This window comes from Hetaerina americana, unplaced genomic scaffold (genome assembly GCF_022747635.1).
Source record: "Hetaerina americana unplaced genomic scaffold, ioHetAmer1.1.p SCAF_13, whole genome shotgun sequence".
NCBI classification, from domain to species: Eukaryota; Metazoa; Arthropoda; class Insecta; order Odonata; family Calopterygidae; genus Hetaerina; species Hetaerina americana.
The window spans coordinates 12,224,189-12,249,386 of NW_027286403.1; the positions used below are offsets into that span (position 1 = coordinate 12,224,189).

At 37.8% G+C, this 25,198-nt stretch overlaps 1 protein-coding gene across 1 annotated transcript in view; it reads left to right on the forward strand.

Moving 5' to 3' along the window:
• Window positions 1-526: 526 nt before the first annotated feature.
• Gdap2 (ganglioside induced differentiation associated protein 2) overlaps window positions 527-25,198 on the forward strand; it is a 60,249-nt gene continuing 35,577 nt past the window's right edge. The window contains exons 1-5 of the mRNA XM_071583252.1: window positions 527-636; window positions 18,988-19,360; window positions 20,324-20,466; window positions 21,260-21,392; window positions 21,498-21,607. Of these exons, the coding sequence (XP_071439353.1) occupies window positions 18,996-19,360; window positions 20,324-20,466; window positions 21,260-21,392; window positions 21,498-21,607 (751 nt within the window). The 5' untranslated portion in view covers window positions 527-636; window positions 18,988-18,995. The remainder of the gene's footprint in view (window positions 637-18,987; window positions 19,361-20,323; window positions 20,467-21,259; window positions 21,393-21,497; window positions 21,608-25,198) is intronic.

Below are 25,198 nucleotides of genomic sequence, written 5' to 3' on the forward strand. Positions count from 1 at the left end.
ATCAACTGGAAATTGAAAGAAAACAAACCTGAAAATCTGATTCTATATTAGGCGAGTGAATGTTATTTGTGCATTTATTTCTTTTTCCTATTTTTAATTTGCCTCGAGGATGTTGATACCCGGCCGGAATCGTCGTAAAAAAATTACTTTTGTCAAAATACGAGTTTATTCCCTGTAAATTAAATTTAACTGGGGAGTCACCTCTTCAAAGTGATCGAACTCTGTCAGCTACATTTTTCTCTTTATTGCTTCATTCGCGCGACATATTTTAGAGAGAATTTAGCTTAATCCATAGCCGGTAAATATCGAGAAGAAGGGGGGAGGGTATAATCTTTGTGAAAATGGAAAAAAAACAATTGTAAATAATTCGAAACTGCTAGGTGATTGTTACTTGAGCCGTTCCAAATATGCTTCTCGGTGATTTTAAGGATTTTTAAACCATCGCATCCACTGGTAAAAATGTACTTTGGGCAATTTTAACCATTTTGCGTATAAATATTTTCTAAATTGGCTTATTTCTCTCTTTATAGGTGCATGAAATTAATGCTTTCTTATGAAAAATGCTGGGCTCTCATAACTGCAAATAATAGTATCACGTGACAGCTTCGAGTTCAGAGTGGTATAAGAAAACGAAAGGTAAGTCAAACTAATTTTTTTTATATGCGATCAATTATATATATATTATTTGAGTTTCTTCACGAAAATTAATGTTTTCTGTAATCTCTCGTTGTATTCTTTTCTTGCTAAATAAGCGCAAAACTCACCTGGTTTATCGCTGGGCTTCAGTTTTGTACTTCTTGGCATTCCACAGCAATTTTAATTGTGTACTTCATGGTTTATTACTCTACTTTTGAGTTTCTACCAAAATTACTAGTAACAAGATTAATAGCTCTTTGGGACCCCAAGTTAAGGTGGTGGTTATTTAGCATTGAATTTTATCATTTTTATTTTCTTTACAGTTGGCTTTTCGAGCAAATTTATATTTGTGAACTTAGGACTTACTGAACTTAATTTGGCCATGTTTTATAACTCGCTTAATCTAAATTTTGCCTTTATGAATGGAGGTCTTTGCAATTTCTGGAGCACAGTTTCAAAGCATGGAGCCTATATTTTCCGCTTTTACAAATATGGCAGAATTAAAGGTTTATAAAACTTCCAAAGAAACTGCGGTAGATGCCGCAACAGTAACTTTTAACGGAGTCATCCGCTAATGTGCATTTCAATGCAACAATTTCAGAGTGTAAAAATCATTCGCCTTGACTGGGATTCGAACCCAGATCCCTCTATATCCGGTCGAGTGCTTTAGCCACTTAAGCTACCGAGGCGTCCTCTTATAAAACTTTATAAAACTTCATAAATATGGAAAATACCAGTTCTTAACGTATCAACTGCAATTTTATTAACTTCACACATTCTCTGGGAGGCTTGCTTTAATCGCATTAGGCTCATTATTATATCAATAGAAATGTATACTCATCAATACACGAGTATAAGCTTAACGACGCGAAGAAAATAGAAATCGGCGCCAAGTAAAGTCACATTGGTCATACTATATACCAATTTAAATCGTTTTATGAGGATATCACATAAGAGTGTTTTCAATAAAATTCAAAATCATTTTAATGTGAAACGCAAATTGTGATTTATTCTCATTAGAAGCACATCTTTTTCTGTGTTGTTATCAATACTACCGTAAGGACCAACCATAGTCTTTTGTGCCCCTGGTTGTTCTAAATGCATTATAGTCTTTGTTAAGGAATTCCCCTACCTTGAGTTTCATTTTTTTGTACCATTCTCATGTCGGCATCTATGTATGTGTACTTAAGCTTGTAATGCGTAAGTGTTTGCATTTCTCTGATGAGAATAGGTACAGTTATGTAAGAATGAGTTTAAGGTTTGAGAACAGAATAGGTATGCGAATAATTAATATTATGTTTACCTAAAACTTCATCGTTTTGGTTTTCAACCCTCTTTGGTTTTGATTCTTGTCTCTAGCAGTTTTAATAAACTCTGAAGTTATGCCATCGATTTCGGAAGTCTTGCTTGTGCCCAGACCCATCATGATGGGGTCATATTCTACCCTAAAAAGTGACATATCTTTTACTGAATAAATACAAATCGTTTTCATCTTCAAATAAATTCATTTTTAAGTTCTTCCAAATAATCTTTCCCTTTTCCTCATTTTACTTTCGCTTGGCATTAGAATCTCACTGTGTTTTCTTGAATTGAATAGTATCCTGTTATGTTGTTCCTCTTACAGGGTTCGACCGGAAAATAAGTGTACTGAGCTCAGGAAAAAAAATTATTACACTTTTACATATCTTAAGCTAATATTCCTCAAAATAGGACCCTTGTGAGTCGATACACTTGTTCCAGCGGCGTTCCCATTCCTGGAACGCTCCCGCGAAGGCATCATCGGGAACCTCTCGAAGACTCGTCGTCGACGTCTTCTCTGCCCTCCACGAACATCTTGTGCCACCGAAAGATCATGTTTCTGGACATGGCTGACTCCCCGTAAGCCTGGTTAATCATACCGACAGTTTCGGTAAACGATTTCCCAAGCTTTACCGCAAATTTGATGGAATAACGCTGCTCCAAAAACTTCGGCATCGCGTTCCGTGACGTGGGTCGAGCGTGGAGGTTCGCGTTAACAGAGCTCCTCACTAAACCACAGCTCAGAGCCGACTGCCTTTTTCAGCGTCGCTTGCCAACATACCCCCCTCCAATCGCAGCCCGTCAGAGCGGTGCTGGGCGCGCCTGGAGCGGCGCGCCCAGCCCAGGAGTCAGTACACTTATTTTCCGGACGAACCCTGTACAGTTAATCGGTTTGTATTAGCCTCTAGATTACTCCAGACTTTTCGCGTACTGTTCCATCGAGCTTCTCCGCATACATTATTTAAATTTACGTTCATGACTCTCAAATTCCAATCCTTGTAAGCATTTATAATCATCATACAATTATTGTCTTTAATTTCTTAAGTGTTTACTGGTTCTTCCCTGTTTTATAGGCTCCAGCATGTCGCCCGTGGTACCAGACATTCCTCGTCGTCTTCCTTTATACTATATATTTAGCTTATTTTGCTGCTTATAGTAGTCCAGATTATTATTTTTCTGCCTCTTCTTCACGAACCTCTATCAATAATGTATTAAAATCCTCTTCCTCATACAGGAAGAGGGCCATCTACTGTAAATTTTTGTTTAACTTTTTTACATTCCATATGTTCTTCCTTATTTTCTTAGGTTTCTTACATTTTGGTTTGCTCCTCATTACTATTAAATGGTGACCTCTGTGGATACATTTTCAGAGTTAATTTTGCAGTTTTTGACCTTAGTTCGGTTTTGAGTGTTCATAAGCATATCTTAGCCAAGGAGAAACGCCTACGCCATCGCATTTCTGCACGTTATCGTTCAAAACTGCGAATCCGTCGAGAGCACTTGTTTATTTATTGCGCAGCTAACTCGTAGCGTATATATATCCCGAAACCTCTTCCGAAATTTCCGAAGTTGATGCACTCGATAACTTTAAGCATAGCCTCTGGGCAAAATACCTATATGTACTTTATATACTCGTAATTCTTGAAATTTTTGTACGAGTCAATGTCTTTTTTCCTTATCCAGTTCATTTTGATGGCATTTTCCGGCCCTCGGTAGGACATCTTTGCAAAACAGTGATGCTTAGGCGATCAGCGGGCGTGAATTGTCATCGGATGATTCGGTCATGTCAATGGCTGTAAATGCACACTGCCGAACACAGTAATGACTGGAAACACTGTTGGAGGCTACTGTGGATTGATTTTGAAGCTTAAGACCTTTGCGGTTCTCATCTGAAGAATCCGGCTGAAATTTATACGAAACACCCTTGCGCTGGGTGCATCTTAGACATAAAATATGTAGCCAACGCAAACCCGAAAGACCCTCAGAATTGCTACCGTTTCGTCATTCTGTAGGGATGGAAAAGAAAACTTGGCAAACTTTTGAAGCTTGCGGCATTCTTCCCCGATATGTTCTTGAAATATTCTATTCCGGCTTAGTTAATGTGTCCACTCTCGCGTCAAATTACGCTAAAAACCCTTTCAATATCAGGGAAGTATGCAAAGTAGCTTAGAGGCAACAAAAATAATATTTTTTTGTTGTAATAATCTACCTCGGTTAGTTTTTTACGCCCTCATTTTAATATTAAAAACGTCTAAATTAAGCCTTTTAATATGAAGGTGAGGTTCAGGTTACGCAAAAGAAACCGATATGAAGGGGCCTAATGAAAATAAACGCATTCAGGTGAAAGGAATGGAATTTTTTGACAACCAATTTTAATTATACAAACCAATTATCTTTTTCCTGGAATATCTTGAGACGTTACCGATGCCGTGGCACCTTAGCGACGGCGCGCCATTACTAATTTTTTAAGCCCTGAGTGGGATTTTAAATTCTTAATTGTCTACTTGTGCCTTAAACCTATTTCCTTTAACGAAAGCTTGGTAATTTTGAACGAGTGCCCTAGGCCTTGAATTTTAAAAAAAGGAAAAGGGGAGGGGGGCGATGAAAACACATGCATATACGACAATCGCACACACTAGAAAGAAAGCTTAGTTAATTATGTTTTGCTACAATAATTGGGGACAAAGCACCTCACGAACTTCTTCAACCTTATTACCTTTTTGACTAAAGTAAAATTTGCTTATAATGGAAGGTGTGGGTAATATTTCTTTGTGCCTAAATAATATAGCGCACGTAATTTAGTGTAGATAAGTGTTGTTCTGCATGTACTTGCTAATGTACATGTTAATGTGTCTCATAGGATGTAGTGCTTCTCCCTGAATAATGACTGGGACCACAGAAATGTTGTCTTAAGTGAGTGTGTTTTTATTCATTATTTTACCCTCTAAAAGAGTCTGTATTTGCGTGTGCATTTTGCCTAAATAATGAAATACTTCTATGAAAACGATACTTAGAATCTATGTGATACTGCTCTTTTTCCGGCATCCATCATGAGTTGACGGATGTTTCCACTTATATGACCACTGCTAAAATATTCCGCAGTATTATCCAGTCTCTCAAACTGTCGTAAACCCCTATCTATATCAAAATCCGCGAGTGGACCTTCGAGATGACGTGAATGCGTGTCAAGGCATCAACCTCTATCATCTTATTGTACATAAAGGCCATTTGTTCCTATTAGGAATAGCACGTGAACATTTGGTCTTCGATCACATTGTTTGGGGATTTTAACGTATGCTTTGTTAAGATCACGAAGTGTGAGCGGGAGCCAGGTATTTTGGATCTGTTAGTCTGCGCTGAAGGCTATTTTTCATATTTTATCCAGGAGTTCTAATTTGCCGATAGTGTGTGGGGCCACAATATTACAACGTTGTCAACAATCAACACGAGTTTCAATGAATGCCTTTCTAAAAGTCGTAATCTGAATCCCTGTCTTCATTGCTGTAAGATTTCCCATCCCAGTTTCTCAAGTAATCTTGTAGGATTCATCATTTCTTTTAACATTTTCTTCATAATCTTTCTAGCACAAAATTGCAGAACATATCCGAACTCCGGTTGATTCCTTAATTTTAATGTTTTCGTTTATATCTATGCATGTATAGCTCATTCCTGCTGCGCATTTTGCCTCTGGTCTAACCGACGTGAAGTTAACTTCCCGTTAACATTTTCATAGCATTTTTCCACAACTTGTCTAATGAAACAAAGTTTCCTTAAAATGGGCCCGCATATTCTTCGTAAGTGTGGACTCACTGAAAAGTTTGAGGCAAGAGTGACTTTTTGGTAAATTAACCTTTCCGCTTGGCTTCATTGGAATCCGACAGATGTGGCATCCGGTTTTCGTTTCGTGTAGTCAATTTTTTTCACTCTTCGTTTTCTTTACATTCGTTGGGATTTATTTAGCATCCTAGAGTGTCATCACAAGCAGTGTTTTCGAAAGGGAGTGTTGCCTGTCAAAGAGTGAAAGTGGGCTTGGGGCATGATTAGGCTTTGCTTAGCCCGTGGTATATTGGGGAATGTATGCAAACATTGACTGGTAGAATGCCGTAGCTGTTTGTAAGGAATGCAGCACGTGAAACGGGTAATGTCAAGCCTGGTGGTAACATTGTATACTGTTTCTATATTCATAATAGTTAAAAAGCTTCCGAGATCTGAAGAATAGTATTGAAGAAGCTAGTAAAAGGGAATGATACTCGTAAGAACCTAAAATCAGGTTTTTTCGCTTTTCCTATCTCGAAAAATAACTACCCAAAAGGCATTATGATAAGATTTTATTTTAATTCCCATTCCTTACAAAAATCCGAATATTGCCTGAATCGTGAAATTTACCCGCCATTAGTTATAGGGGTTGATATTTCTGCATATCATGATTGCATCATGAAATAGCCTGTTTTTTCTTATACTGAAGCATATGCCATTAGTGTACCAGGTCTGTCCGGAAAGGATCCAGCCATGCAATATTTTGAGAAAAATATTCTACCTAGAGCAATGAGGCCTTAATCCACTTCGACGTACTTCACTTGGGACCTCACACATTATATCAGCGTCTCTTCCATTTTTTAAAACAAGTCCTTTTTCGGAATGGCCATCGCCTCATCGCATTTTCTTTTATCTCTTCAACCCACTGTTGGGAAGACTGGGCTTCTGTTTCAGGATCATAGCCGCAGACCCATCACTCATCTCCAGTTATGACCTTTTTTAGAAAACTTGGGTCAACGTTTGCGGCTTGGAGCAAGTTCCCTGCAGCTGCAACACGAAATTCTTGGCGTTGACGAGATAAAAGAGAATGCGACGATGCAGCTGATGAACAGTCCAATACCTCACTGTTCTAGGTAGGCTATTTTTATCAAAATATTGTATGGCTGGATCCTTTCCGGACAGAACTCGTATATCAGGAATAGTAGGGACTCGATCACACTTTCTTGTGGGAATTCGGATGCTACGGAATTCCCTTATCCGGTCCATTACTCTCTCAGCATAATCATATATATATATATATATATATATATATATATATATATATATATATATATATATATATATATATATATATATATAGTATTGACGGTTTCATTTGATCTCCCGGAATGTTTATAGACGTAGACTGGATGATTTCTATCTCGTAGGTAACTTTGCCGACAACTGTTTAACCCCCTTTTCCTGAGGGAGTCTTCAGGTTGAAGTGAGTTACCTTCAGTTCATTTCAAATTATACCAATTTAGTCATTCACGCTTTTATTTGGTAACGGAAACAATTAAAAGAGTAAAACCAATTAAGGGTTTCTCCATTTCGCTATGGAGCCCCAGCTTTTTGTTCTTGCAACACAGATAAGCTCAGTGGAACTGAGAATATACTTTCGTAGCAGTGCAATGCTGTCGTCTCTGCGACACGTGCAGATGACTTACTTTTCTGTAATCTCCTCTTCGACTCTTTACAGGCCCAGCTGTTATTCTTTTTTCACACATTATTTCTTAATAATTTCAACGGAATTTAGCTCCGTCTTCATCAGAGGAAACGTAGTACTGCCAATTTGTTCTGATGAAGGCAGAGCTAAATTCCGTTGAATTTATGAAGAAATAACGTGTGAGTGTTCTTTTTTGTATTCTTATACTGTTTTTTGCTGTCCAAGTTTTTTATTCAACACTTCCATGTTACTTCGACGAAATCACCAATGTGTGTGTGTGTGTGTATATATATATATATATATATATATATATATATATATATATATATATATATGGGCTGACACAGTATAACACAAATAGAATAGAATAGCAACATTTAAAAGGACACTCACACGGTAATATATATATATATATATATATATATATATATATATATATATATATATATATACACACACACATACACACACATACATATATATATACACATATATACATATATACGCATATGTATACACATGTATACATTGTATGGTTTAGCAATATATCAAGATTTTAAAAAATATCTGTAATTATTCCAATCATCTCTAACTTTATGGATGAAGTATCGTAAAGTGAACCTCGTGGGGTGCGGAACCTGTATCATCAACATGAGGGATACGCTTCCTTAGTAAGGAGGTTTTTCTGCAAAATTTTGCTTCAGTATTAGTGCAGGTATTTCTTCAAGAACCAGAGTTCTATTAATTTTTTGCTGCGGATGCTCTGTTAGTCCTTTCTATAGCAGTGGAGATAATGGCGGTTATTCGGTGCTTGAGGGGGTGAGATTTGCTCAATAAGGTTTGAAAACCTTTGTTGTCTCCAGCGTTACTTCTTTCATTTAAATATTTTAGGACCTTAGTTTGATATGTTGGTGTTTTTGGAAAAGACACGGAAAAAATTACTCTAGGATGTCGCCTCTATGTACGCTGCATGTCTGTTAAAGTTGCGCCATTTTATTCTTATTTCAAAATTCAACAATAAGCCATTCCCCTTATATTTCTCCCAAGTTTGACTGACATGATTTGTTTTCCTTCTAATTATTCGCATAGAATTTTTATTTCGAAAGGACCTAGGGCTTTGCGCATAATATTTTTCGCCCTAGCTCAAAATTCTGTTGATTCATCGTTTGAAGTTTACCTTAGTCTACCATCATTACTGTTTTAACTATTTTGAAAACTGATGTATAATATCCCTTACCTTCTTGACTCCATTGTCACTTCTCCGTTGTTGTTACTACCTTGTGCAAGCTCCCTTTGAGTTTTAATTTGTGAATGTACCCTTCAACCCTTTACGTGTAATTTTCATGCGATTGTAGGGCAATGTTAGTGGTAAACGTTTTTCAATGTAATCATTCATTTTTCTCAAAGAATTCTCAAAGAGATTATATTTCTTGTAACTAGGACCAATGTGCATTTTCCTAGTATTATCAGTTTAGTCATATTTTTACATGGAGGATATTTGACTCGCGATCGACCAAAGACGCACTTTGTACGGAAAACGAAAGAACTGACTGGGAATCCTTTTTTTTTGGCTTTTATTCAAGGAAGGTAGATAATAGAGTAGCATCGTACTCCATTGAACCTATGCTTAATCTGTCTGATTAATCATATGTCCTTTGGCATTAGTTGAAGTGTCTCTCATATTTTTATAAAACTCGACTGAAATTGATTGCCACTGTGATTTTTAAAAACAAAAATGAAAACTTATATAATAAACCCCAGTGAGATTGAGCAACTGATAAAGAAAAAATATTTGTTTAACGTTTTTTGGGTGATAAGTATTGCCTATCTATTTACACTTAATAGCATGTCGAAAAATAATGGAAAAGTAATTATTTGTATGATGAGAGTTACGTGTATTTAAGAGGGCTAGGTTTTGCTTTTTCGGGACGCAATGAGTCCTAAAGATATGCGGATAGAAGAACTCTGATGAATAGCTGCAAGAACTTTGATATTGATTCAACAGATATTTTTAATACGTATTTTTTGTCAGTTTATAGATTAGCAGCTGATCAATACAACTAATCTTGAAGACATTTCGAGCAGCAATTACAGTTTGCCTTGTCTATGCCATTTCAAACTTTATGGCTGATGAAATAAAGAGAGGAAGTTAGGTTACTTTCGTAGTAATTGTTTTCAAAAGAACGATAGATATTGCTTAAAATTCCCAAATGGTCACATTGGATATTTCACGAGTGACGATAGCATTTAGAAAAGAATTTTCTCATGGATGTAATGGCGGATAGCTATTTGTGAAGTTCAGCATGGGCTTTATTTTTTTGTGAATTTAATGTGAAAAATCAATTAGTTCCATTTTCGTAAGACGGAGCTATAATAATTTCTTCTTAAAGCGTCGTCCTAACAACGAGTACACAAGAGAAATGTCCTCTAGGAGTGTTTGTTCGCCGTTATGCTCATAAACTGATTCTGCGATCGTCCCATTTTCCCGAAGTTACAAAGTAGTAGACAATGTTTTTCAACGTATTCTAGAATTCGAAAGTTTCAATCTAAAGTTTGCTAAAAAAAAGGGTAGCGCTGGACACCTATCGATATAGATTTTCGAAATTAGCTCCAACCATGTGGAATTAAAACACCAGATTGATTTGAGAGCGTTCATGATGAAGAGGGGAAAGAAATAGGCATCACAATCCCTGAATCTGGTTCATGGGATTCAGAAACTGTGCGTGTTGCGTGACTCTTGCTCTTAATTTCAAATGACTTACATTTTTATTTCCTCTCGACTATCTTTCTCGTCAAAATTTGATACGATTTCTCATCTCATTAGGTTTTTTCAAAATTTCCATTTCCTTAAAGAAAAGTATTTTCCACGTAACGTTTTTATAACTAGCAAAGAAAAATATTCTCTTCGTCTGGAAAACCCAGGAGAAGACCTGTTAACCCTGAGTTAGAGATTACTCGCTTGTGAACAGATCAGAATGTCATAGCATGAATTAATCTCTCCCTATTATTTGAATTAGGCTGGATACTTACAATATTTGGGATAATACATGAAACTATCATAAAGAGTTTTTTTGTCTGATTTCTTAAAAATTAAAAATACTCGATGAATCGCGGATACAAAAATATTGAATTTTTCTCTTCTTTTAGTCTCGCAATGGCTCAACAAATGTCGGGGATAATTTATGAAAGGGAATGTTCCCATTTTTAAACGGAGCTATAGAAATGCAGCGCTTCAAAAGAATAAATTTTCTTAATAGCGTAAATACTGTAAAACATTGTAATTATTTTTAAGTAAGACTTATATTTTCCATAGAAAAACATTACTGATTTTAATACAGTTCAAGTATTTCATTCCCAGAGAGGTATTTTTTAGTAATAAAGAGAATCAGAGCATGATGTAGGAAATCAAGAGAATCATCTTTTGGGCATGCCTTCAAAGCACCCGAGACCTGAAGAGCGTCTCATCCTGAGCACAATTCCGTAATAAATAGGTTTGGCTTGCTAAGCTTCGTTGGGCACAATCGTTTATTTATAGCGTGGTAGAAACCTCATATCTTAGACCTGAAATTATACGGCAGCAAATGACGTGGGTTGGGATAATTCATAATAATTTTTCATGCGTATTCCATTGGAATCGATACAGCATCGTTGGATTTTTTTCTTTATTTATTTAAGATTTACGTTGCAATTAGGCGATTTTCCTGGTGGCAACGGTCAAGTTTGGTCAATGATCACTCTTACAACGAAAAATGCATATATACACGCACTAGAAAAACAGATAGGAGACAAAATACTCTTACATACTACAATGAAGCTTCCACATCTCATACAAAATGCCGTCCACAGTGCCGGCCGTCCGTATTGCAGTGTGGCGTTTTTCATTGGCGAATGCGCTCGTCCCTAGCGTCGCAAAGAGTAAAATATTGTGCAGGTTACGTATTTTTCACGAAAAAGATACCTCCATTTGATAACATTATCGCAGGTCCAGGAATATAGTGATGCCACATATTTGTACGCTAAACTAATAGCATATGTTGTTATAGGTGAATAAAAATGCTGCAATTATTTATAAGTAAGACGTTATTTTCCATAGAAAAAACGTTACTACTTTTAGTACAGTTTAAGTAACATTGATGTGTTCTATAGCTATTAAAAATGTTCTGTGGTGCAATTGGGAACTCTATCAATGCATAGGAATGCGATAACATCCCATTCCCGCTCCCGCAACAAAGCGTGAATAAAAAAATGATGTTGCCAGCTTTTTTCCAGTTTCCACGTTGTGTGACGATATCACAGACGATTCGATTAAGTAACCGAATTGTATCTTAACCGTGAATTGAGTATCGTATCGTTTCACGTAACATCATCAAAATCCCTTATTTGAACTATTGGTCTTTCCATGAACAATCCTCGAAAAATATCACTTTTCCGTCATAATCTCTGTGTTCCTGAGTACAAAATTCTGTTTGTAGAGACAAAGGACTTGAAAAAGAAATGGCCTTGATGTAAAAATCCTTGTACCTCCTGTGAATGATCCGCGCAAACAAATATGCTAGGATCATTAATTTATGTGGAGTTTCTTGTCGACATGGATGAATGCTTTGATTGAGGCTGTAAGCAGGGGTTAAGTGGCGGTTGTGTTCAACCTATTTCACCGTATTATCTAGGTCAGTGGCAGGCAAACTTCGCCAGCCGCGTCCCCTTAAATCCATAAAAACGTTGGCGCCTCCAGTTTTAAGATTGGATACCTCGGATGTTGCCCCAAATTTGTACAGTTCAATGCAGCTGGTAAATGGGGTCATCCTGATTCGAATCTCTCGCACCACCATTCGTCGCCAGCCCACGCATGGGTATTTATTGGTTGTTCACTTACCGTATACCCATAAGGCAAATATTTTCTCAAGTTTTATGCTGCATACTGCACAAATGCTACTCTTTGTTCAAAATCGGTAGTGGGGGAGAATTCGGAACGTTTGCTGAGCTTCTTTCATTAGGATTGGACCGAAAGTCGATTTCTTGCCCGACGGATCGAACCCCAATGTGCTGCATTTTGAATTTTTTTTTCAACCGCCATCCACCCTTCGAAATCTAATCACTCTTTTATTTCTCTTGACGAAAGGCTAGACCTAACTTTAACTAGAATTAACCTTAATTTTTAAACATTAATTTAGTATTTATAGAGTGGCTTTCAATTGAAGATTTACACGTATCATCACTCACGAAACACTTCGCTGAGTGTTAGAGTAGAGTTCCCGAATACGAGGAGGCCTTTTGACAAGATAAATTCACGCTTATACGTAGATTCAGGGGTCGGATCTTTTACCTGCTCTGGCTGAGATTTCTGTTCCCGTGCCGAGAGTATTCAAGTACCCACAGCGTGGGTTTAGCTGAAGCTGTCGAGTGGCATCATTTAGATTAGACTCGGGACATACAGTCAGATCCCGATGTCATTGTTCTCATCTTCGAAAATAAGATGGTGACTTTCGAGGAGGTGATGTACAGAGAAGATGATTTCTGGGCCACGGTCGATTTAATGCATGAAAAAGCAAATGTATCCTTCAAAAATATTTAAACCAATCTCGCTTCTTGGTATAGTAAATATTTTGTCATTGTAGTACCGAAGAATGTTCCACTTAAAGGGGTCAGGAAATACGCGCGAGTTCCCAAGGAGGTCCACATACTACCTTGATCAAAAATTTCCCGGAATTTATTCAGAAAATTAAAAATACAAGTTTATTCATCTAAATCTATATTGTCCCCTTCAAAGTAATCCCCATCGACTGCAACACACTTATGCCAGCGCTTGATCCAATCCTCGAAACATTTTTTATATTCGGTTTTCGGTATGTCCATCAGTGCTTCCTGCGATTTTTCCATTACTTCCTCTCGGCTGCTAAAACGCGTTCCCCGTAATGGTTTTTTAACTCGATTGAACAGAAAGAAGTCACAGGGAGCCAAATCAGGTGAATTCAGTGGCTGTTGGATGGTATTTGTTGCATTTTTCGTCAAAAAATTACGAATAATGATAGCACTGTGCGACGGTGCGTTATCATGGTGCAAAATCCACGAGTTTTCTGCCCACATTTCTGGTCTCTTTCGGCGAATTGCTTCACGCAAACGTCTCATAACGCCCAAATAATACTCTTTGTTTACTGTCTGGCAAAAATTCATGATGCACTACACCGTTGTAATCCATGAAAACCGTCAGCATTGCCTTCTTTTTTGACTGAAAACGACGTGGTTTTTTTGGTCTCGGCTCATTTGGTGAACGCCATTCACTTTCCTGATGTCTGGATTGCGTGTCGTACTCATAAACCCACGTCTCGTCTCCAGTAATGATCCTTTTGATGAATGTGGGATCGGATTCAGCCTCGCAAATCATGTCTTTTGCGACGTCAACACGGTCTCTTTTTTGCATGAAATTGAGGTCTTTTGGCACCAACTTTGCTGCTTCTCGACGGAAACCCAAATCATTAACCACAATGTCTTGGGCGGATCCATAGGCAATGTTCAAGTCCTCCGCTATTTCTCTGATGGTTAATTTGCGGTTATTGACCAACATTTCTTTTACTTTATCAATTTTTTCACCGACTTTCGATGTCGATGGTCTGCCACTGCGTTCATCATCTTCGATTGACTCACGACCACTTCTGAACCGCTCGTGCCACTGGTAAACGACCGTTTTTTTTAGAGAATCGTTGCCGAAACACTTTTCCAACATTTCCAACGTCCGTGCGCCACTAAATCCGTTTTTTACGCAAAATTTAATACAAGTTCGTTGTTGCAAATTTAAATCCATTTCTGCAATTGTAAAAAATCGCCAACACACACAGAGATAGATGTACTCTTGGCTACGTAACTTTTGCAAATGTCAAGTTATGACACTAAGATTTAAAGGGAATATCAACAACAGATGTACCAATTTAACAAAAAAAACAGAACTCAAATCGGAACGATGGGAGCGCCACACGGTGGTTATTCCGGGAACTTTTTGATCAAGGTAGTATACCCCTCGAATAGATATGACAGCATTTCTGCGAGTTTGCGCCTAGTACGGGTAGAATTTGTGCTTTTCTGGGCGGAAATATTTTTATTGACTAATCCATCTCGCCCCCGAAAACACTCAAATCACGGCCAAAAATATCTAACTCATATAAAATATATTAGATTTTCACTTGTTTCACATCGCTTATGTAGTTAATTTGAATGGAATAAACAAACAAAGAATTAATGCAGATTGCGAGAAACGGAATATCGCGTTCAATATTCTGTAGTCTTTTATTATAAGTTCAAGGGAAGTAATTGCAGATCATTGCAAGGTAGAGTACTGTTGTGTCCTTAGAGATATCTTCCTTAAGAAATTACAATTCTTTGAATAATAATAGAGGTATATTTCTATCTGTATACCCGATATTTTTTTCGAGCAATGGTCATCGGCCAAAACAACTCAATCATCTATGAGGCTTCATCGATTTATGTATCAGAAAGCGTCTCGATCGTATGCTTAAGTGTTCGTCTAACACCTACCTGCAAATGAATCGCCCAAAGGTCAATAGAATCCTATACACTCTTTAAATTCCACCATGAATCCATCGAGCCCCCACAAGTCCACTTAAAGTGATATAATTATGTGAGATCATGTAAACATTTACCGAGGGAGATTTTCAAGTTCATGTCCGCGTAAGTTAATTGGCATCATGATGAACATCCCGTAATAAAACAGCAAGTAACAAAATAAAAATAACGCAGAATATTGCAATGCATTCCAAATCACTACGCATTAGCGTCATTTTCGTTACTAATACTGGTGAATTAATACTCAAATCCAATTGGAGATGGATTGGATGGATGAGATTTGCGCACTAATGGATAATTACCTGCATGTATAATAAATTGTCTATCATTTATTAAAACAATCGAGTTCGCGTTGGTATTTTCATTCATGCTTTCCTGTGGGCGAAAGATCACCCATGAAATATTCCTGCGTGGCGATTAACAAACCCTACTCTTTTCGATTGCAAACTTAACCTCTTGCTAACTACATTTATTGATATTTTATAATATACATTAAATAATCCAGCGAGTAAAATAGATATATGGGCTGCCTTCAAGGCGATCTCGACCTCAACAATTAATGTTATTTTTGTGTCCGAAAATCAATACATTTTTTGTGAGATGAAAAAGAAAAGGTCGAGATATTGGTTTCTCTTTGGGAGAAGGTAGGAGGAGTTGGGGTGAGAGATAAGCAGGTTTATCTGGTGTAACAAGGCATGAGGGTTGGTCAAAAGCCAATAAAGAGTGATGGTCAGAGTGCGGCAAACGAGGATGAGACCGCTTCCATAGAGGGTATTCCAATCAAGTCACGCCATGGCATCAATCAAGGAACACTTCAGTGGCGTAGAAACGCCATTAGAGGAAGGAAAGTTTGGAGAGAGGAGTGTGATACGTGCGAAAGTAACATACTTGATAATAGGCAGGATGTGGAGATGTATGATACGCTGAGGTATTTATGATTAACCTACCACCTGTTGGTGGTGTCTGCTGTGATATTTTTTACATACGCATCCTCATTCACACGAAGAAGCTCAAAGGCGAGGTTGATCGTGTTCATTGGGGTAAAAAGCGAGGAACAGGGTAGGGAAGGGTTGAGGTGTATATGAGGGGAAAAGGGAAGGGATAAAATACCAAGTAATAAACGTGTGTGTTACTGAGTTTTAATGCACCCATGATCAAGACATGCGTATTCCGTTGGAGAAAAGTATGCGATTCTGTATTTATCGACTGCAATCAATTTGTCCTATTTTTCTATTCATGGTCAGTCCCGGCCATGTTAGCATCGTTGTAGGTCATATGGAGTTGGTCTCAAGGTACCGCAAAGCCCATGACTAAATTATGGAACGAGTTTTATCCCTGCTAGTGTCGTTCTTTCATCCATTTTCCATTCTCGATCCATATGCATGCATGGAAAAATACAAGTATACTTCGTTATGGTTATTTTTTAATGTATTTGAAATAGTTCTGTGTCCGTGTTGTGGAATATATAAATGAAAGATTTTTAATTTCGAGCCTCTTAATCAAGGAGAATATCCCAGATTTTGCCGTAGCAAATCCAAATGATATATGTGTATTTTGACCTACAAATTATTTTGTTAAAGCGTGAAAAATCATCGAAAAAGTTTGGTCTTCAGAATTAGGACTTTTTGAACCGTGATTTGTGTTATTCCAACTTGGTCTTGGGCGATTGCCAGATTCATGAAAGTATTTAGATAATTGAAAGCGCAAACTTCCCGTTCATAACTGAAGTTCTCGAAAGTCTCTATAGCATTTAGGTCTTCTTGTGGGTTTTATTCGCTGGAAGGTCTACGTGGCACTCTTCGATGACTAATAAACAAAAAAGAACACTAGATTACAACCTTTACAAATTGACTAGTCGTGCCTATTTATGTGATTTTGCAAATTTATCCGTAATCACTGTTAATCAACAAGTAAATTCACGTAATCTGACGCGAATCTATTCATAATAGAAATTTTCGATAGTATACAGCAAGTATTACCTATGTGTTAGATAAGATCTAATTTATATTTACGTTTCGCTCTCATGTTTTGGTACTTAAAAACATATTAGGGATAAACATATCTATAAAATTATGTTGCAAAATAATATATATATATATATATATATATATATATATATATATAAACCATAAACACAGTAATCAACTCGAAGGTTGGTTTGGCAGGTGGTGGTGGTAGAGTCCACCCAGTACTAAGCCCGACGGCGTGTGAAAATCACACATCAGGGTAGGGGGGGCAGTTCCTTTCCCTGTACCGATTATGGTTTCCCAGGAAGATCTGGTGCCTGAAAAATCACATAGCTTGGGTGGAGCTGCAGGTGCCCCGAGTGCCTTGCCCAGGAATGGAACCAGGGCCCCTCCGGTCAGTAGTCCAACGCTCTACCCCCTGGACTACACCTTGCAATAGAAATGATGGCCCGCAAGTGCATTCTATTTGAAATTACAGTGCGATGATATTCGATTCAAAATTTTGCACGTACCAAATAAGCCCTAAATAACAATTAGTTTCATGTTTCAAATGGATAATGGAAATCAATACACTAGTGGTACACCTTGCATTTTAATCCTAGGAATTCACAATTTGCCAATTTTTTCAACGATGAAATACGAAGGGATTTGGGTGCCCGATTTCCAGACGGATGCAAGAATATTTCTATTGAAATGTTTGAACTGTGATTAGTACCTCATTGATCGACTATGCTCAAATGCTCGACTGGGCTCAAATCAAAAGATTTGAGCACAGTCGAATTTTCATTGGCAGTATATCCTAGAAAGGATAATACTGCCCATGAAACCTTGATGGAATTTATGATAAAAATAATTTTTTTTACGTAGAGTTTCATCGATCCCAAATGGATTGCATAGTGCGGATTAGCAGAACTAATAACGCAAGAGGATTTATCGAATCTCGTCTTTACTCACTGCTGTAAAACATCCATTTACCGTGATTTAGCCAACGGGGCTAGATCAAACATATTTTATAGGCAAATGGATAATCACAACATTCTCTGCATTTTTTCGGATGAAAAATCGTTGTACAGGTATGTAATAATATCAAAGTTTCACAAGATCCATGCATGTTGGTTCGTCTTTTGTTCTTTGAGTGCTCATAGGCCAAATTAATAAGGGATATTAAAAGTATCGTTGAAGTAAAAACCATTTGAAAATTGTGGACCATGAGGGCTGATGGCCAGAGGACCATAGAGCAATTTTTCTTTTGGTATCCACATTTTCTGGTTTCATTGCGTAGATTTTTGCGGTATTTCCGTAAGGAAGAGGTATTATTTCAGATAGGGTGGCCACGTAGCTACGTTGAGTGGTAATGAATTGAATATATACATGTATTTTCCAGAGTATTTCTAAAACTGCTTAAATATTATATATTTTAAACCAATTTTAACCTACCTACCAAAGGGAATATAGAGGTTTCAACGGGTGATTCCGCAACCTGAAAAAATTCAATGAGATATTTCTGAAATATTGTTATCTGAAAATGCTTGTTGTAGTGTCAAAGTTCATAGAAAGTAAAATTTCTTAGTTTATACCAGCTATTTTTTAAATTTTATTATATATCAAGCATTTATTTGTTCAAACTCTTTTTCGCCTCTCTTACATATATTCTCAAAATGAAAAGGCCCTAGTCTAAAGCTGTGATCAGAAAATCAGTAGCCCTTTCTGCAAATATGGTAATATATTATCATTTATTAATGCGATGAATCCATTTTACTTCTCGAGTGAGTTGAAAGTTAATAAATTTTAAAAAGTTAAGAAATAAATAAAGCACAGTTTTTTTGTTGTATTTCATCCCCAAGATTAAACATGTTCGGTTCGGGTTTGATTTTTCCCTCTGGGAGAACTATCGGATCAATGAGGTTTCTGTTTTCGATTCGGCTCCGCTTCGACGCGGAGGTGGTGCAAACGTGAGAAGGGTACCAATGCTTGAGGTTTCTCAGCATCTATCCCCCGACGAATTCATCCCTCTCTCCACCACACTAATCACTTTTCTTCGTTCGACAGGCAGACCAATGAGGGTTCAAGAAACGATGGATCCTTTAGGTGTGGTGGCGGACGTAGTCGAAACCGCCAAGCTGAAAACGTGGGGGCAGACATCGTCCACGTCCGTGCTGATTGAGCACGGCAATTCAGTGGACGGCCTCGACTACGGCGCGTTCAAAGGCGAACGAGATAGGCGGCACTTGCGCGGGTTGGATGAAGAAGATGACGATGACCACGTGCTCGATTGCGGCGAGAGGCGAGCCATTTTCCCGCCCTCGCCGACCCCTAATCGGTGGGGCTCCAAGAGGGTAAATGACAACAGCAACCTCGACTCCAACCACACGTCGCCACCGTTTCACTGCAGACCTGACCTTAACATGAAGGTCGTTCTCTGGTGAGTGTTAGCCTCCCATGCCTCTTAGCGTGCGAGCAAGCTACATGTAAATAGTAGCACGAACAATATGCCTTCCCGTTTCTCCTTGTGCGGTAATCTGAAGCGACTTCCCGGTTCCAAATATCACAGCAGTATAAAAATACTTAACGACCTGGATTGGCTGGTTGGTAGTACACCTATACGGAATCCTCGAAACTTACTCTGCCGTAATAGATTTATCCAAATAAGTTCAACGATCACCCGTGATCAGACAGTAATCTAAATGAGAATATTGGAACACTGATGGCGACCCCTGGACTTGAAATGGAACAGGATGTTTCTTAATGAGAGTTTAACCTTCGAGAATCTTCTGATAAGCATGAAGCCGTAGTGAAAAAGATTTGTGGTTGGAATAACTAGTAGAGCGAAAGGTGCTGTCAGTTGATTATTTCTTAGACTATATTTAGCTGTTTAACTGTCTTAAGACGGGAGATTTCTCTTTGTGAATAATCTAATAATAAATCTAATTAGGTTATAAAACGATAATCACAAATTAAACTCTTAATTGATTAACCAATTCGGTTTAAATTTTGTTTTCGGTTTTTTGTTTCGCCAGTTATGAAGTAGTCATCAATCCAACATTCCAGTGACGTTGCAACTTCTCATTTCTATGTTTGTGTTGCCCTTTACCTAACGGCTCGGGCCGGAAGCTCGGAATCTTCAATAGCCATGTCGGTGCCAGTAGTCGGTGTAATTGGGGCCAAAACCTTTTTGTAAGGCTCATTTAATTCTCTGGAGTGTTTTAATCCAGGCATGATGAACGAGTGAAAAAATACTGAGCAGAGCATTGCCACTTCCGAAGTATATATACAATATGAAATGTTAAATGTATCTTCGCAGTATTATTGTATTTTTTTAATGAGCATTTTTTCAAATTTATGTCTCAAATTGACAAAATAACGTATTGCTTTATATTCATTACAGGACTGGTGATATCACAAGTTTGAAAGTAGATGCAATTGTAAATTCCACCAATGAAACAATGAATGAAAGGAACACAGTTAGTGATCGAATCATGGCTAAAGCTGGACCTGGACTTCTGGAAGAAATTAGGCGCGATGTCAAAGGTAAGAGTTGGAATGAGCCTCGTATATTTACTGCATTGTTTTAGAAAAGTGAAAAAAATATTTAGCACTGTTCCAATTAAGGGACATTAATATATGCTACCCATTAAACTGGGTTTTCATGTAACATGCGAGCAGTTCTTAGTGGAAGTGTCTCGCCCAGTCTAGAAGAAATTTCCACTAGCCAGCATGCAACGAAATTCCTTCTGACTCAGCCAAAATCACTTCATCTTTCGCACGCTGGTTGAAAACCCAGTCTTAATGTAGACTTAGAAGGCTAAAAATAATAAGTGAATTTATTACTTAACAGTTAGAATACAATTAAAATAGAAGAACATTATTCTGACTGAAAAATAAAAATACATTGTATTTTTCTTTTCATTGCCAGATGATAACTTGAGAAACTATATTATGCATGTTTTGTGTATATTGTGTATAAAGTGAAAAGATTATAATTTCAAATAGTCATATTTCTGCCTTTCGATGATGAATATGTGATATTCATTCCTTTGCCACTGTCATCATTCGGAAAGGCACAGTGTTGTGGAACAAAACACATCCTGATTTACTTGAAAATTAGAAATTATCTATCCATTCTAAGTATCTTGGTCATTAGGTTATAAATAATCGGTATGCTAAAGTCTGGAATATTTAGACGCATGCAGGCAGATAAAATATCCTTGGTCTGGCCGAATAGCGTGAATTACCCGCGATGTTTCTCTGGTGCTATTCTTTTTATTCGTCGAAGGAGGCGTCAAAAGTTAAGAAAAATTAATCTGGATTCTTTTTGCTGCAGTTTGTCGGACGGGTGAAGTAGTTGTTACCCAAGGACATAATCTACCCGCCAGGTACATTCTACATACAGTTGGCCCAAAGTATAATATCAAATACCAAACTGCAGCTGAGAACTCACTTCACCTCTGTTACAGGTAATTCATCCCTCACTCCAGTCTTACTAGCCTGTTTAGAAATCTACGCAGGTTGATGATTGAAATCAATACATAATTCTGTTTTTTTTTATTATCTATTGCCAGAAATGTACTGCAGAAAGTTCAAGAGCTCCAGTTAACTTCTGTAGCTCTATGTGTCATCAACTCTGTGCAAAGGAACTATCCCCCTGAGGAAGGGGCTCACATTGCTTTACGTGAGTATTCATTTAGAAAATTGATGTTGTGAATGCTCGCTTATTACTAGACACGGAATTCACTCTCTATCAGCTGTGATGCGGATCATTTACCGATCCATCGATGTAAGATGTCATAATTTTGGCATCATAATCAACGTGAACGAAGTCGTTCAACCTTATACTGGCGCTATGATTTCGTGGACAACGCGAATCGTGGCTAACCTGGAAGTTTCATCTTAAAATCCTGTCTTGTAGATTAATTTTATACTGTTTGTCATGTACAGGAATTTCGTGGACTTTAATCATATTTTGCTTGCGCTGTTAAGAGTCAGATTAGTTTTGGTACCACGTTACTTCGCACATACTTTATGTTGGCGTAGATTGTCGGTTCAGCTGGAATTGGCAATCTAGCAGTAAGGTTCGTTAAGATTAAGTGGCTCGAGTCCGCACTCAAAGTGCGAATCTTTTCCGTTATTTTTACTTGACATTATCAATTCCGGAAATATCACGATTCTGAACAAAGTGACCTTCAAGGAGTATGGGTGAAATATCCATTTGCGAAAACTAATTTTCCTGTAATGGAAAGGTTTTCGTATTTCTCAGTCAGTATTCTTTTTGGGCATTTAGATAGTGAGTGGATTAGTTTTCAATTAGCGAAAGTAGGTCATGTGCCCCAGTCTAAAATTGGAAATCAATAATCAAAGAACTGTAATCCTATATTCTCAAAGTTTTTTGCCGAGGTAAGCTTGAAATAAAATTATCTTGGTAAATCTAATGTCGTTAAAAAGGAAGCTTTGTTTATACTGATACTAATGCAGGAAAAGTAGAATATTTAATGTGCAATACAACTCCATTATTTTCAGGTTAGGCATTACATTCGGATACGCTTTTAGTCTGTGAGACTTAAAATTTTGAAAAAACTGCAATAGTGAAGAATACCAAAATATATTTCTATTTATCTGATAAAATGTCATCATTTCATGCAGAAGAGACCTCCTGAGGAAATTGGTCTTATGCTGTAACACTGAGAAAGGAGTTACAGTTGTCTATGACATTCTTTTTCCTATCACTAAACAACGGCAATTTCGCTCAACATTTGTTTTGGCTAAAAAAGAGATAGTAGTCTACAAAACCAATTCTTTGTCGATAATAGAATTCCAGGACTAATTTTAAATATACTTGGGAGAACTTGAATTAAATGTATTGATAGCCGTTTTGTAAAGACAAAATTCGATATTCTAAAGCAATTTTTAGGGATTTGCCTGATTCTCGTGCTGCATTCTGTGGGAGATTGCTACGATGGAATGACCAAGGAAACGTGATTTTTTTCAATTTTTGTATCTAGAAGCGAAGTGATGACGAAGGGATGGAATTTCGTATTTACAACTTTTATTTCATTACTCTGAACCACATTCGTTTGTTTCTCGACCCTGAAGTATTTATAGGTTTGTCTATCGCTAACTGGTCACCTTCAATAAAGATGTTTCATATAACAACATACTCAATGACTGTTTATTTATCGTAATCAAATATGATATTTTTTTAAATAATTCTTTCGTGTGGAAACTTTCCGCAAAACATTTCCTCAAGTCAAATAGAAACATTGATATCAACTGACAGAATCATTTCGATGCGTAAATAGCAGCGTAGCAATGAACTACGATGAGTCGAGCGAAACCGCATCCCGATGCGGTTTCAACCTCTCAAAATGAGACATTTAATATCACGTGACTCGACACCGGGCCGCGCAAATGACAGGGAATTCGCGGGCAGACGGAGCCTGAGCGCACCCGCTGTCACACGCGCTCAGCCAGCGAAGGGAAATGAGAAAAAAAATGCCATATTTGCTCAGATTTCCTTTCACTTTCGCCTGAAAAGTAATATTATGTAATTACTGCCGTCGGAGCTAAAATCAGCTTTTCTTTTCCATTAGTAGCAAGTGCTGCGTGTCGGAAATGAGACGCCTCACACAAAGGAGGCCATAGAAATGGAAAGGAAAGAGATGTTTTGGACTCTCAGTAAGAATGTTCGTTCGTTTAGCTCTAGCGGCGAAACCCCGGCTAGTCGTCATTGCATCTTCCCGTGGGCGACCCGAGGGGCCACGGAGAGGGGTGGTGTTTCCTTCGCCGCGGTAGCAGCACACCCCTCACGAGGCCTCTCGACATCCCTCTCCGCAGTCACCGAATAGCATTGCGAAATCTTAAGGATAAGAGCGTCAAGGAAAATTATGACTTTAGGGGTTTATATGATAATCACAACGAAGCAGTAGAGTTTCCGTCCTTGTGCACTTTACAATCATAGTAGCGAGGAGAACGCTTGGAAATTAAGGTAAAGAGAAGAATAGGTATGTTAAGGGAAGTAAAAGTATACAGAGATACAGAATGATTTATTGTTATGTGTATTATGGGGTCTAAGAATAATTTGTATCCCGTTAGTTTGGGCTTAAGAGTGCAGTATTGTGTAGTTCCAGGGTCCGTTAAAATCCTAAATTAAGCTGGCATACTACTGGTAATACGAGCAGTAGCTCGTAATTTATGATCATTCTGCGTGGGTCTCTCACTAGATTATAAGGAGGGGCCATTGAATTACCCCTTACTTTATTTATCTTAATTTTTTTATTCTAGAAACTATATTCTTTGACTTACTCACTGTAAAGACGCTGCGTGGAAGACAAAAAGAATTGTACGCTATGAGCCATCCGACATACGATCCTGATTTGCATAGTATTTTTTGACTTCTGAATGAACGCGTGACAGAGGTCTCTCGCCATCTCCTGCTTTTTAGCGCTTCATCACCTGCCACTTTTTAACGCTGGATGCTTGTCATTTTCACTTACAGATACTCAACGCTCTTGCAAACGTTTCCAAAAATATCCTTTTCAAAACTCATTTCGGGATGACTTGGCGAGAGAAACTCTCTTTTTCTCGTTCAAAAGCTAATTTTCTGCTTCCTTTACCCGTCTGTAAGTCGTTGAAATTGGCGGATAAGTTTTTAAATCCTCCGAGATATCCTGATTTTTTTCACTTTGAAATGACTTTGCGGGATATTATTCTATGTTATGAATAGGAAAGAATTTGTTTCACTCCGATCCGCGAGGAGGGTTCACTCCTACTCGCAACCGAATCAAAGACAGAATTCATGAAAGCTTGAACTGCATGAAATAAACACATTTGCCGCGCGCGCACACACACACCCACAAACCACAACAAAGTGTCGGTGAAAAACTTACTTGTATCCCTTTGTGATTTTTTATTCATGAAATCATTACTATTTTTGCTGTTCTCCTTGTTAAGGTCTGGATGGACACAACAGCGAAATAATTCAATGGTCTCTCCAAATAAACTCAACCCAACATCCTACTCTACCGCAAGCCCCTCTTCATCTCCGTATACTTCCTTCCTCCCTTCATTCCATCCAACATCCCTATTCTATTCCTTCTCCTTCCTCGTTTACGTAACATTCTCCCCTCTATCACAGTTTTCAGCATGCCACTGCCAATCAATATGTTTTTCGCCCATTTTTCCCGCCTCCTTATGATTTCTCCCAACAATCCCCTCTCCTCCTCACCATACATACACTGTACATATGTACACTTCATCATTTGTCTTC